At 35.3% G+C, this 15,809-nt stretch overlaps 1 protein-coding gene across 1 annotated transcript in view; it reads right to left on the minus strand.

The window, feature by feature from the left end:
- The window catches only part of CPS1 (carbamoyl-phosphate synthase 1), a 134,286-nt gene that overhangs the window by 49,866 nt on the left and 68,611 nt on the right, over nucleotides 1-15,809 (minus strand). Inside the window, exons 21-22 of the mRNA XM_025892261.2 lie at nucleotides 14,838-15,014; nucleotides 11,004-11,122 (exon numbers count right to left, since the gene is read on the minus strand). Of these exons, the coding sequence (XP_025748046.1) occupies nucleotides 11,004-11,122; nucleotides 14,838-15,014 (296 nt within the window). The remainder of the gene's footprint in view (nucleotides 1-11,003; nucleotides 11,123-14,837; nucleotides 15,015-15,809) is intronic.

Below are 15,809 nucleotides of genomic sequence, written 5' to 3' on the forward strand. Positions count from 1 at the left end.
TTTCACCTTAAAGGCTACTAAAAACAACAGAATCAAACAAAGAAGAAAAGCTTATGAGCAAATGATATTGTAGATATTTTTAAGTAGGCAATTTTTAATCTATGAATCTTTTTTTACCAATATTTAGTGATTCCAATAATCCAGAATTATTATGAAAAACAAACAGAAAGCACCCTATCATAGTAAGTCATGTCTATTAGTGTATAAGAAAGTGTTCTGTTGCATTCAAAAATCATGTTTTTACTAATCAAGCAGCTTTCACCCAATCAGACTGAACTAAAGGGAAAAGTGCATACTATAGAATATTGCTTCTCTTACTTCTGATTAATAAATTTTCTTATAATTTTAAATCTGTTCAATAGATCCTTTCCCCCAAATTAAGAAGATGTATTCAGTAAGCAAAATCCTGGCTTTTCCCATAAATATAGGTTTCTTATATGTCCAGAATTTAAATCCAACAAACAAAAATTAATACTGTATAAGGCCTCAGTAGAAAATTGAGATTAAATGAGCATTCTTTGATGCTTTAAAATCTGTTATTTCACAAATAAATTTATTTGGAAGTCTTATATTTTAGAACCTCGCCATTATTTTTGTTTAAAGGAAGTCATGTTTCAACAGGGTAGTTTTCCACCTATCAGATGTGTTGTTGCAAGAAACAACAGTATAACTTTCAATATATAACTTTCTTTGACTTCTAGAAACTATTACTTAGAATCGTATTAAAATAAGTTACTTAACTGAAGCCTGTCTACTGATAATCGCATAGATTTTTTTTTTCTTGCTAAATGTAACATACATAGGAATAATTTCTGACCAAATCTTTTAGTTCTTGAATGAGCAAATGTAAGCCCTTTCTAGAAAGGAGGTAAAATGGAAAGTCATTTCTAGGAGGATGTGAAAAAAATCTAGTTTTAAATTCCTGATGACTATATCGCATTAGATTTATGTCAATTTGAGGATTACTACCTACATGGAAATCAAAATTCTTTACCACTGAGTGTTTTCGGAAGAAGACATAAAAATAAGCATTAACACCCAAGACAGCAAAAATTCTCATTTACTTCATGCTAATGACTATAGTCAAGAGCAAATTGAGTAGCTCTCCCTTTAAGCTGCCTAGAGCAAAGGATGGTCAATTAAATCAGTCCATCCGCTGAAGAGTAGGTGGTAGGGTAGGGTTTGAGGCATGGCCACTACCCTACACTCCTCAGGATGAAAATCATGCATTTCACCTCCAAGGGCAGATTCAGAGGCTCTACGCCACCACAAAGACACTTTAGGTATGAATGAGCAGGTGAAAAAATTCTGGGGGCCAGTGAGTGATTATCTAGCTTCTGTAACTACACCTGAGCCAGACTCTTTTGTGTAAATGTAATTTCCATTGTACACTTCAGATTTTTACTGACCTGCATTAACATGGAGGATAAGGTGTTTGCATCTTATTTAAAGAAAAAATACATGTATATGTATGTATGTATGTACATGTATACATGTATATAGACAGTCTTCTATTTGAAATATGGCAAAATGTAAAAGGAAACCCCTTATCCCAGCTCTCCATACCCATGAAAATTCTGTTTACATCTTTTAAAGGTGACTCGCCAAGGCTTTCTCCCTGCCAGGCCCCTGCATTTTCCCCCCAAGAGTTCTAGAGAAGGGCACATCTCTTACAATGCTTCTGCTCTAAGTGGCGTCAACAATTCAGGCAGGAAAACACACAGCTCGCAACTTGATAGCTAAGGAGGAACTGATCTCCAGCTGTCTGATTTAAAAGTCATATCTCTAAAAAGAAGCTTTTGAAAAGGGTTAGTGACTAGAACCACAGGCAGAAGCCCTGGGCTAGATTCCTTGCTTTCCTCTGACTGCTGTGACAGAAAGCATGACACACACCTCAAGGTGACTCAGTTTCACCATCCACAAAAATAGACTAGTGATATTTTCCACCCGCATTATAATGGAAATGCACCTTTAGGTCACCAGAGAACTATAGATCTCTGTCTTATAAATAATATATCTTTTTTGCCTTAACCTTCTTCGCTGGGTAATTAAATTAGAACCTTCACCACAACTGTAAATACCAGTGAATATTTCTCACAACAACTTTTAAGAAAATTTGCAATTTTGAAAACCCAGATAGTTTTCTGTTTTTAATCAAAAATATAAAAATTTTGGCTTGTTGTCAACAGGCAATAGAGATTTTGTAATGTACATATAGGTATTATAATGCTTCCAGTGTATATAAATCTCCATTTGATAATATAAGACAATTAGATAAATCCCCTTTTAGTAGAAAGCAGTTTATTCAAAGTCTTCCTACTTAATCAGTAGATATATAGTCACTTAAAAAAATGAAAACATAGAGATGCTGATTTACAATGTTTTCCAACGCATTGGACTACATATTTCTCAGGTAATCATTTTGTGGGCCTCTTGAAGCAACCAGGTAAATCCATTTTTTTCTACTCCAATTTCCCTTCTTTGCCATGACTAAGAAATTCTGATTTTCATTTTCTACCAAGAATATGTATTCATTTATTTAATGGGCATATTATCACACAAATATTTTTGAGTGTTTGTTCAATGGAAGACACTCTATGCCAATGCCCAAGAAAATGTATGATCAATAAGAATTGGAAGCCATTCATATCTGTTTCAGAGCTGATGCTATGCCTTAGTACAGTGAACTTCATTCTGTGTTCACACGAATCAGCAAAAGCTCTTAAGAAAAGATTATAATAAAAGCCTATTAAGACATTATGATATTTGAAATTTGCCCTAATGGAATTTACAATTTAATTGGAGGATGGTACCCACATGTATCAAATAATTACAGAACACTGAAATGAAACTATGTGGTTCCAACTACTACCTACATTGAACAAAGAGGTAGATAATATCCACTTTAATTTCTGTTCATAGACTTAATTTCTTTACAGTAAGATTCTCACTTTTATGAAACATAGCAGAAACATAACAAAGTAAGAGCAAACATGATTTGTTGCTTCCTAAGTAAAATTCATCCATTTACCTGCTTCCTCTCTTCTTGCATATTCAGTCCTTATAGTCTAGTTCCTGCTCCTTCCTCCAGATCACCAAATTTGGTGGACTTGCTCAATTCTCTCCCTAACTACTCTCCCCAAACCATGCAATATTATTGAAAATGTATTCCCATTTTATTTATTTTCTTTTAAAAATCTCTCTTTTCTTGGCTCTCCTGGTACTGGGATATATTGAAGGACATATATGGGAATATATTGAAGGGATATATGCAGTCCTTGGATTCCGCAAGTCCTGAACTTAAATCCTGGCTCCGACAGGCACTACCTCTGAAATCTTGAAAAGTTTGAGTGGACATAAAGTCAGAGGACATAACCTATTTTCTGCAAATCAAGACAATGGGTTCCACTTATAAATTGTTTCATTTATAAGATATGAGGTAGGGATGCACACCTTCTAGGAACTCTTAAATTAACATTTACGTGAGATAACATAGGCAGAGGCCTTAGAGCTTTTGTTTTTAACCTCCATTTAACTTTCCTGGCTTTGTGTTCCTGCCTCTAGTTGGTCTGTTAAAAGTATCTGTCTTCTGTATAGCCACGTGTATATATTTAATATTCAAAAATAGATTATAAACCCAGTGAAGGCATGTTAATGACTAACAATTATCCATAGACAAATGGCACTGGACCTAGTACCATGTCTTGCACAGAGTAGGTACCCAATAAATACTCATGACTGAGTAGATGAACAAATACCATATGGCCCAATAAGAGCTCCTAATAAAGAGAAATGCCATCAAGTAAATACATAACTCATCATGCTGAGATCAGAGATATCGACATAAGCTTTGTCTATTAATTCTTGACTATTAATAGGTACATGCAAATTATGAGTATATGTTATTTTAATTCAACTTAAGATTTTTTTGAACTATCAAATATTTAAGAATCAATACACAAAAATATATAATATCCATTTTATGAATTATCTAAATATCACTCTGAAACATTTTGAGTAAAACATTTATTTTGCCCATGCCAGAATCAAGTTCTCTCTCACACTTTCAAAATACACATTTGTAAACACTATTTAAATAGTGAATTCAATGAAGATTCTCAGAACGTTAAATATTTGCTGCAAACTTTTACATTCTATATGATTCAATAAATTGTTAGTTAAAAAAATTAATGGCGGCCTATCAAATCTATGACATCACCTAAAATATCTTATCACATGGAACATAAAACAGATTTAAAATAAAATGTATTTTTGGCATTAATTCACAGAGGCATAGAAATTCCCACAGTAATACTCCTCTTTCAAATAGAAAAAAAAAAAAAAAACAACTTTCTCATGTAAGCTCCAATTTTTAGTATTCTTGAAGAGGTTTATTAGATAAGTGGTTTAGGGTATGAAGACTAAAACCATAGAATGGTAATATGTAATAATTGATAAAACTGTTTTCCTTTAGAGTTAATTATTTCACACATAATACACTTATATATTCATCTTAGTTGCATGGCTTCCCAGTAAAATAAGAATGGAGTTTGCTTTTTCTGTGTTGTTTTGTTTTGTTTTTAACTAGAGAGAAACTAAAACTCAGAAATACAGTGTGAGTTGGTAGTGAGGTCAGAGGACATAACCTATTTTCTGCAAATCAAGACAATGGGTTCCACTAAAGCATCCAACCATCACCATTCCCTCATTCATATATACTTAGTATATATATGAATGTTCAGACTGGAGTGGAGAAAACAACTAATGGCATCACAAACATATGTCCAGAGTAAAGTATCATCAAAATTATAACACGCAATTATATGTTAGATATAAGGAAATATATATATTTCTTTCCCTAAATTATTTCTATATTTAATGCCCTTTAAGACTAAAGTTTCTCATTATTAGGGTTTTTTTCTATCAGAAATGGCAAATTATCATTGGAAAGCAAAGTACCAACATTTTTCTGTCTTATATCTAAGTTTTAACAACTTTTAGGTGACACTTTTCCCCCAAAAAACTTTAATCAAATAAAAGACAAAATGTTCTTATCTGGTTTTGCCATGCCTCATGAGCAAGTTAAATAAAAAGCCAATAGAAACTAACATGTGTAGGAGAGGACATTCAAAGGGAGTGTTCCAGCTAAGGTGACACCTGCATTATTACATCTGCCAGAAGTTTGTGGCTGCAGGAAAATGGCCAACTTTACTGAGCTCAATTTAGCACTTGAATGCCCAAGTGGAACTTACCAGGTTTGCCCTAGATTGTTTTCCTAAGCAATAAGCACACCTATGATTTTTCAGCACTCACCAATGGACACAGTTTATCACACTGAACATAGTGATGTTCAGATGACAATTGGTCCCTTCAAAATTGTACTTTACTCTTTTATGCTACATTGAATATAGCAGTAAGTGGCAGCAAAGGAGGAAAAGAATATTATCAGAATTAAAATAGTAAAAAAAAACAAAGAAGCCTATAGAATATTGGACAAAAGGAATTCCTGCATAATTTGTACATTAATCTACAGTAAATTAAATTTATACCAACAATTAATAAAGAAATAGATCCAAATCTTAGCCTCCTATTCTTACATGGTATAAACTGTATGACAATGGCCATATCCCCTATTTTTAAACATCTAAATTGGACAACAACAGATTCCTTTTGATATGTCAATCAGAAATAGCTAAAGCACCCAAAATCAAAATAAGGAAATAAAAAAATTAAAAAGACACAAACATACGATAAGCAGATGCTCAAAGCTGGTAATTAGCACCCTCACGATTTTTTTCTTGCCTGTTCATGTTGTTGTTGTTTTTTTTAAGTATCACTATTATCTTTCAATCTAAAATTGCTAATTCAACTTGATGTTGTAAATTTAAATGTTTGGGGTGTAATGTCCTGAAATAGTCCCTGCTCATAAACAAGCTTTATTACAGTTGACTTCCTTCCTTACTTATAGCAGAAGGGGTTCAACTGAGAGATCCTTGTACCTGTGCTTGTCTATTAATTACTAACATAGTTGAAAACTTTGTGCTAGTTCTATGGTGATGGGACTGTCATCCTTCACTGAATATCATTACTATATTGAAAGTGTCTATTTTATGTAAATTTATTTCCCTCAGATGCTCTTTAATTCACCTTTCGACACCCCTCAACATACATGTATACAATTATATGTGTGAATACATATATATATGTATGTATTCATATATAGGTGTGTGTATATACATATACACACATTTACATACAGCAAAGGGGTGAAATATCAAACATCCTGAGCTCTGGAGTCCTGCTCAGGTTTGATCTCACATCTGTCATTTATTAGCATGTGATAGCAAGGAAGTTGCTAAATATCTCAGTGCCTCAGCTTACAACTGTAAAATCAGGATAATTACTGATCTCCTTAGGTTGTGGTAAAAGCTAAATGAAATAATGTGCTTAGAACAGTGACTGATATGTAGTCAATAAGTTTACTGATTATCATCTTACACTTGAAAGGCACTCAGAATTGTTTGCCTGAATCAAAATTCAGTTTCCTATATTGAAAGATATAATTCTAAATCCATTCTTTTGTTATCTTAGGGAATCAGCTATATCAGGAGAACCTAGCTGATGAAGACATTTGACATTTGATTTATTTGATTTATGGTACTTGTACTTTTGCCCTCCAGGTCAGGTTTATTTGCATGATCAAAATTGAATCTCTCTATATGCTAATGGAGGAAAGGAATATAGGTGAGGTTTTTGTAATTTTTAACAGAGCAAAATAAGTATATTTTTTCTTGTAGTAAGTATTTATGAAAATGCTATATGGGAGGAGCATTATGTGTGAAAGAGTCGGTGTTGGTAAGATGAGCAAGTGTGGGGAAAATAGACATATTAAAAAGTGGATAGCTCAGTTGTGAAAGCCAACGGATAGAGCTTATGCAAACGTTGCAGCTCCACTAAAAACTCTGACAGACTCAACTCTTCTTAAACTCCCTGCAGAGTGATCCAGTAACGTGAAGTTAACAGATTAACATCTAAATCCCAGCGCATATGCATTACAGGCATTGGAATCCTACATGATACAACTCACATCACATGGAGTAAAGAGAAACTTTTCAAAACCTAAAGAAATTCACTGTAAAATATGTTATCACTCTAGGTCGATTAATGCTACTACACCAGCTTATAAATTCGGGGAACTGCCTAGAACCATCAACATTCCTAGCATGCCCTTGGGCAGCAATAAACAATTTAACAGGAAAAGGAGAAAGTCAGTGAATTCAAGTGGGGAAGAGAAATTTTTGCTGAAGCTGTCTGAATCACGGCTATCACCTGAGTTGGTAAGAATGGCTATTGCTCTGGAAGTCTCCCGTGGGCTGCCATTGCTATGCTCATGTGCTGGAGATGGCAAACTGAGTTCTGATGGGAGCAAGCACTAGCAGCCTGGACGCTGAGTCGATAATTCTAACACTAGTCTAATGTCTTGTCACCCTGAACTAGGCTGGGATTTCATATATCATCCTCAGCAAGACACATGTTCAACTCCACCCTTCAAGGAAAGGAATTTCTATAATTTTCACTTTCTCATAGACATGGAAAACTCCTCAGTTATTTCCATAATGCCAACCTCATTACAAACATTGTTTTGTTTTCCCCAGTCCGGTCTATGGACATTCACATATATACTAAATACATGGCTATATTCCATTTAGGAGTCAAATTCTGAACTTCATCTCAGATGACTATATGTAAATACAAGTCACAGACTGGCCATCAATCTGAATGATGTTCTCATCCTGTGCTAGTAAACATTATTTATTGGATTTTAAAAGAATTTTAGCATGATTAACAACTCTAGAGTGGGAATTTTTGTTCATTAGCATAATGGAGTGTTATTGATCTTTTGATAAGAATAGCATTTGTATTACTTGCTATCATTGCTTCTTTTTAAAAAAATAGGTCTGGTATTAAAACAAGTGAAGTGACAGTGCATCATCAAGAAAGTTAAGACGTGACATATTGTAAAATATATAAGCAAATGAAAATTGTGTAGCTCTAAAGACTACTCTAAAAAGTAGTCTTTAAATGTATCTATCTGAAATCACAAAATACTCTTCATTATAATAAGTAGCATTTTCATTTTCAGGGGGAAAGAGGGAAAACCATCTTGGGCATTCACCACGTGCCAGGTGTCCTTTATATTTATATTGTTTAAGCTTCACAACAAAACTATTAAGCAGACATTAGCAGAAACCCTGTGAGGCCAGAGAAGGGAGGGAAGTGACGTGCAATTCCACGGGGGGGGGGGGGGGGGGCTCCCCACCTATCTATCTGATTAGCTCCAGACCCTGCGTTCTTTCCAAGTGGAAAGGAACCAAGTGAAACTTAATCCATATCTGGCATTCTATACTTCATCCCTTCTTTAAGTTTCGGCTTTTCTCTCAGCCGAGATCCCCACTGCCTGTTTTCCCAGGGACCTGTCAGAAAAGTGCAAAGGGACCTGGGCACATTGGCAGCAGAGAGAGGCTGAGGCAAGAGAATTTGCGGACCATCTCAAATCACACCAAATAGTTACCTCCTCGGTCTACAAGGAAAGTCAGCCTTTCCAACACTGGAACAGTTGAAATTTTGAAACAAAGTGAACCACAGATAAATGTAAAGGAAAAAGAACTGATCTTCATAAACTTTCTGCAAACTGGCAATGCATAATTCAGCTATATAATGCCAACTGCCAATGGAGAGTTATTACTACTGTTGGAGCAGTATCTGCCTTGATGACTAAGCCTTCTTGGATATGTAGAGGCTGGGAAAAAGCAGAAGACATCATAATCCAGGGTAACGGTGAAGATAACCAAAATAGCACAACAAAACTCAAGTCCTACACACTTACATTCCATCAGCTATGATATCCATTCAGTTTCAGACCTCTGTGGACCACACAATGATTAAGACAGGTAGCTTTAGTGGCCATCTATTCTTTTTATTTTTTTTAACTTATTTAACACTTCTAAATAACAATCACTATCAAATTGCTCTGTGTGCATCTAGGACACTCCAAAATCAAAAAACAAAAAACCAAACAAACAAACAAAAACCAAGAAGAATTAAACAGTAAAGTATCATTCAGAAAATAATGAGTTCAAGGTTTAGGTTTACTAATACCATGGATCACCTATTGAGTTCTTGAGACAAAAGACAACTTTAAGTATAATGTTTTAGACTATTTTAAGTTATTAAAAGCTTTATATAAAAAATTTTAATGTTGATCATTATGAACAATAGAAAATATCTCTATTTACAAATATGCTTATGCCAGAAAATGGAAACTAAAAATGTTAAATTATCAGCAAATAAATATAACAGAACGTGGAAATCAGAAAGATAAGTGATCTGTAACAGTAAGCGGGTCTAATCCTCCAAGGACATTTTTCATTCTCAATATACACTTGTTTCTGCTTAGTGAGAATCTCAACCTGCCTTCTGGTTGTAACAAAAACTATTCAATTAAAACACAGAATTTGTCCAAAAATCAGAATGTATATCAAGTGAAAATTTAAATCACAACAACATCTGCTATTTTTCACCCCAGGTCTCTCCCACAGCTACAATTGGCATACTGTAAGTTTCTAGCACCCTCATGTGGTTTCATAGGCATTTGAAATCAGTTGTCTGAAACTGGAAACAGTAGAACAGACAATAAATCAACATGGAAGTTCTGTTGGCCTCATAAACCAAGAAAAAGAAATCTCCAGTCAGCAAAATTCTAAGATGAATGTACAGGCTCAATTCTTAACGTATTTGCTGTCTAGTGTTCATTTTATGTGATCACTAGAAGGGATGACTTTTAAGCAACCGCAGCTAGTTTCATTTTTGGCAGATTGGAATCCTCCACTTCCAAAACCAAACATTTGTTGTGGGCAACTGTTCAATTGATGAAAAAGAACCTCATTTTGCTCAAGAAGAAAAGCAACTGTTATTACTGCCCAGTTCGTGTGGGCATCTTGATTAGGTAAACACAGTAACCCAATTATACGTCACAGATGCAGGCTTTGAGAACTTCCACTGTCTTCAACAACATTTTAAGTGATTAATATTTTTATGTTTTCTCTAATCATTTGAGAATAATTTACACAAATAAAATATTTCCTTCTCTCTAAACATATGCCTAGGCTTGTAGGTGAGACTTCTTTCAAATAATTGTGTATTTCCCAACCCTCTTAAAAGGGGAGAAGCTAAAAAGGATTATACTCTCTCCTCTAGATTGGTAATAAATGTTCCTCTTATCAAAGATCCATGTTTAAAACCTCTCTGTGATTTCATAAGCCTAAGGTGCCCCAACAAATGGTCTTGTCATGAAAAATAAAGAAGTAGATTTTAAAGCACTGACATTATCAAAATATTCCAAACATGAAATGAAATTTTAAAAATAATTGGCCATGAAGGAGATAAAAATGTAAATTAGTGAGAGCTAAAGAATCTATTAACAGAACTTGAATGTGGCTTATTTGTATGTTGAACTGGAAGTCCCAATGTTAAAAATATCAGTAGAATGCAAGAGGAATACATTGGCTCATCGACATACAGCAATATATAAGTTGATATTAAAAGAGAGAAACAGACTTCAGAACTTAGAAATATTATAGAAAATAAGAATATCATTCATTTAATTATTGATTGATAATGTTTTGATCTAGGTAATTTGGGGTAAGTTAAATAGCACATGAATTCATAGATGTACACCAATTTTTTAACTTCAAAAGACCTAATAAAAATATCACTGTGTTTGATGGCAATGGAAGGGGTGCAAAACGGTTAAAAATATCAAGAGATACCTTTCAAAAGGTAAACATCTAAAACTGCCATTTCTTGTGGCCATCACTACTGCTTACCAGCCTTGGCACTATTTACTTCACTGAGGCAGAATTTTGGCCAAATGCTTAAGGGTAAGAGGAAGACAACAGCTGCACAGAAGATATCTGGAGTGAATCAGAGCAACACTGCCTTACCTGTTGAGCCCTTTCAGGGTCTTTTCCATGTTTAAAATGTCACGCATCTTATACAAAAACCACTTGTCAATGGATGTGAGCTTCATAATCTCATCAAGGGACATGTTGTCTTCCAAGGCCTGCCAAAAGGAGAAGAGACACTTTCTTTGACAAACATTTTATAAATGTCTTATTTGGTTGAAAACATATAGCAGCCATTCCTCTCTACATTATTCAGAGAGCTTGAGGCTATAGACTGAGAATGGAACTGATATAATATCATTGATGTTCCTCCCAATAAACCTACCAACCCTGCCAACTATACCCACAAATGGCGTACCAAGGAGGTGTCTTTTTTTTAATTTATTTGTTTATTTGACAGAGAGAGACACAGTGAGAGAGGGAACACAAACAGGTGGAGTGGGAGAGGGAGAAGCAGGCTTCCCGCTGAGCAGGGAGCCCGATGCAGGGCTCGATCCCAGGACCCCGGGATCATGACCTGAGCTGAAGGCAGACGTCCAACGACTGAGCCACCCAGGTGCCCCCTCAAGGAGGTGTCTTGAGTTAATCAGAGCTGTGTGTGCTCAGAAAAATCCCCCTAATAGGCTCTGCTTCCCTGCTTTTTATATAACCATGTTGCTAATTATATCCTAAATTGGGTACATCTCTTTGGAATTAAAGAGAATCTCTTGAAACTACAGTTAAGCCAAATTGGTAGGAACATCTAGAATCAATATGATGATCATTTAACTTGTATTTTGGATAATTACCCTTTGGCAAATACCATAGTTTTTTTTTTTACCTCATTCCACACTCACACAAACCAGTCAGTGAAAATTTATGGATCAAATCTGACTTAGTGTTATTTCTTTAGAATATTTCCTCAGAGAAGACTTCAAACAAAAAATTATTTTGAATCAGTTACTGTGACTTTTGTGCTAAGAAAGGCATTTTACAAAATCCTAATATATTCCAAAACAGTATAGTAATAACTTCTGTTCTGATAGGCAGCTCAGCTCTTTCCTCAAGCTTACTTTAACAATTTCTCAGAAGTAAAATTACAACTATGGGTCATTAAGCCGAGTAGAAAAGGCAACAGAAAGAAGAGATAAATGCTTAAAACCCAAACCTTGATATTCAAAAGTTGTCCACTCTTCTTCTTTACTATTTTTAGATATATGTTTATACTCAATGAAAATTAATAATCAGATAATACTCCAAAACCACATATTCTAGAAATGGCACATTATATTTTTAAATCCCATTAAGAAATATATGTAACTAGTAATTCTGCTATTATATTTCAACCCAAGGAGCTTAATTTTCTTTAAACCTTCACTGATTTCTAGCACCAGAGAGACAATGAGACACAGCACAGCTCATAATTCTGTTGACTAGCATAAGATGACACCTAATGGAAATACTCAAAGGCATGCTCATTTCATACATCTATTCATGTTTTTTTTGTTTAATTCTCCTTATATATAGCCAGGTTCCCAAGGACTTAGTGTTCTGTCTCATTTTCCAAGTGATTAAAGGCTCAATTAGCTGTTGGCCATCAACACTATGAGGGGGACAGAACCTTAAGTTAGTGACACTTTTGACAGACCAGAGGAAGTTTTCACATGATCACACACACTCGTGACCCCACGGTTGTCAGAGAGCCTAAACTCTTGGATTCATTTCACTGTGAGGAAGGACAATTACAGTCACACCCACCGTGTCTAACCGAAAGCCAAATCTTCTCCATCTTATGACCTCATCTTCAAGCACGGCAGCTTTGACGAAGTTCATAATGACCCCAAACAAGTTCAAGGTTACTCTAATGTTTCCCAAATCAAAAATAATGCCCTGTATTCTCCCCAGATCAAAAGAGGTGATGATCAAGTCATCCTGAAATAAGACTGCAGCAAAAATCAGGCCTCAGAGCAACTTGCCCTTTTGTAAGGACCATGAAAGCGAGCGAAGATTTACTCACGCCTTTCATTTTTTCCCCCTTCAGCCCTCCACGGTCCTCACTCTCTTTGTCAAAATCACCAAGTTCCTGGTTGCTGGGGCAATGAACAGTAATGACGACCTCTAACAAACAGACATCAACAAACAGTTCCTTCTGCCGGCACTCTGGCAGACAAGAATTTATACCTCAGACCCTGCACTTTTTGCTCATACATAGGGGGCTCTTGTGAGAAAGGACCTCCACACGTTTCCCCTGAATTCTCATCCTTTATAAGTCTGTTAGAAAAGAATGAGAGATTTGCTTAAGCTTTACAGCCTCGCCCAGAACTTGGAAATACTTCCCTTTTTCATCCACCTCAAAATGGCAGAAGTAGGATTACTACGCTTAAGGAAAAAATCCATTTACTGCCCTTTGTCTGGAAAGAAAACATCATATGCATATCTACACATAAGAATATGGTAGAATGCTTTTTTAAAACAAAAGACTGAAATAAGAACAATAAAGAAGGTAAAATGGCTCACTGAAAATGTTAATTCTCTATTACCTTGAAACTCAATATTGAGAAATGTCCATCAAAAGACACTAGCATCTGCCAGAATTTCAATGGAACTTAATATCCCACATTTAGAAACTATAAAGGTGAGGAGAGTATACATTATATGCAACGAAGGAAACATTCCCTCCCCTTCTCCCTCTCAGCAGGACTCTCAGTACATGGACGGGAAAGTTGCAGTGAGTTCAAAATCACTCACAGCATTTTTCTGTTGCTACAAAGGCAAATTACAAAGACAGATTTCCTCTTTAAAGACAAAATTCTTATTTTCATCAACTCGTCCCACATGCACACACGCACATATAAAATGGTCAGCAGGGCTTTGTAGCTCCAGTGTGGTTTGGTACTGTTGGAGGATTAATGCCTAAGCTTCCTTAAATGTCAAAAAGCCATTCAGGGATTTCTGACCAGACAGGTCCCAGCTGCCCAAGTCACCTTTTATAAAATCAGATGAGCTGAAACTTCAAAACCCTACGCATAGTAAACATGAAAGGAGATTAATATGGCATTTAATTTGCATAAAAGGGAACTAGGGGGTGGAAGTGAGAAATGTGGGGCTTTTTTGTTCTAAAAGTAAGACCAATAAAATAATTACACAGAAAAGCCTATAATCATGGAAGATCTTTATAGTCGTTGTTGTTTAAACACAGAGAAAGAAGCAAATAAAGATTATTCTAAAGTCTGAAGTAGCATATACTAAATGATACTATTTTATGCATCTTCCTTTCTAAAATATGATTTTATACATTTTCAAGGAACGAGTAACGAGAGGGACAGGAAATGGCAGGTCAATATGATCAAACCTACTTAAGAATATCAATAAGATACATATATATATAAGGAAGGAACATTTATCTGTGTGATCATCCTTTAAACCTGCAACGTGTCCTTCAGTTCAAGCTCGAATAAAATTTCTAAAAAGGGGGTAATATTTCATTAATTATAGAATAACCTGAAAAAAGCCACAGAAGTCTCTAGTATAATACTACTGAAGAAAATTAAATTTTTCCCCCAGATCCCTGAATTCACAACCACTTTGTGTTTCAGTTTTACTTTAAAGTCCAGGTTGGCAGGGCGCCTGGGCAGCTCAGTTGGTTAAGCATCTGCCTTCAGCTCAGGTCATGTTCCCAGAGTCATGGGACCTAGCCCCACATCGGGCTCCCTGCTCTGCAGGGAGCCTGCTTCTCCCTCTCCTCCCCGCTCATGCGCTCTCTTGCTATCTCTATCTCTCTCTCTCAAATAAATAAATAAAATCTTTTAAATAATAAAAAAATAAAAAAAATAAAGTCCAGGGTGGCTATATTCTGAAGAAAATAGTCACTCTGGGCCCCTTATCACATATTACCTTGGCAATGGCATAGATACGGGTGCTGGATGGCTCAGCCAGCTCTCTTCTGAGATCTATGTTGGATGGCCATTCTTTGTTCATAGGGAGACGGGAAGTGAAACCATCTATAGATGGGTGGCACATTCGTAAGGCTTTCTGGAAACTCTCCTCAAAGGTGCGACCAATAGCCATGACCTGTAATGCACATTTAAGAACTTGTATTTTTTAAAAAGAGCTTATATATTTTGAATTTGAAACAGAACTAGAAACGGAATGTTTTTTAGAAAAGACGTTGGAACAAAACATATAAGAATACTACCCAAATTTAGGTGTTGTTATGGTTATTTTTCTTTCTCTCTCCTTTTCGCCATGGTTTTGATATAATGGGCCTTTAACAATATTAGGTCAGTCTTTTACCACACCAGGAATGTAGCTTTATTTGCTGAGACTGATGAGGAAATTATCTGCAACTGCTCTGAACCATAATATTAAACTAAGAAATACGTGGAAAGAACATATAGATCCTTCCTTAATAAAATCTTGCTTTTACGCAGATTTTCTTTAGAAAAGAAAACAAATGAAGAGAAGCCAGACATATATTAACATAAAAACAGAACTATTTCTAAATGGGTTATCAGTCACAATCTAAGATTGGCTTTCTTCATAACGAAGCATTAATATTAATAAAACCTTCAGAATCATAACACATACTGACAGATTCAGATTTTGAATGTAGGTGGAGTCTAAATTCCCCATGACAAATTCGATGTGTCTTCCCACAATCTTTACAGCTGATTGTACACTAATCAATTAGGAAGACCATGTGGTGATTTCATTTGGACAAGTTACAAGTCAGAACTAAACTTAAATTGCCTTCAAGCCTAACCAGTTATTTTCAGTGGATAAACACTGTCTTTGAATCTTTCCACGGAATCATAGATTGCTGTGCATTTTGGGTCTCCAATTTAAAATAATAACAGTGATAATGCT

Source organism: Callorhinus ursinus, unplaced genomic scaffold (genome assembly GCF_003265705.2).
Source record: "Callorhinus ursinus isolate GAN/ISIS: 27379988/994484 unplaced genomic scaffold, GSC_fseal_2.0 scaffold2, whole genome shotgun sequence".
Taxonomy (NCBI): domain Eukaryota; kingdom Metazoa; phylum Chordata; class Mammalia; order Carnivora; family Otariidae; genus Callorhinus; species Callorhinus ursinus.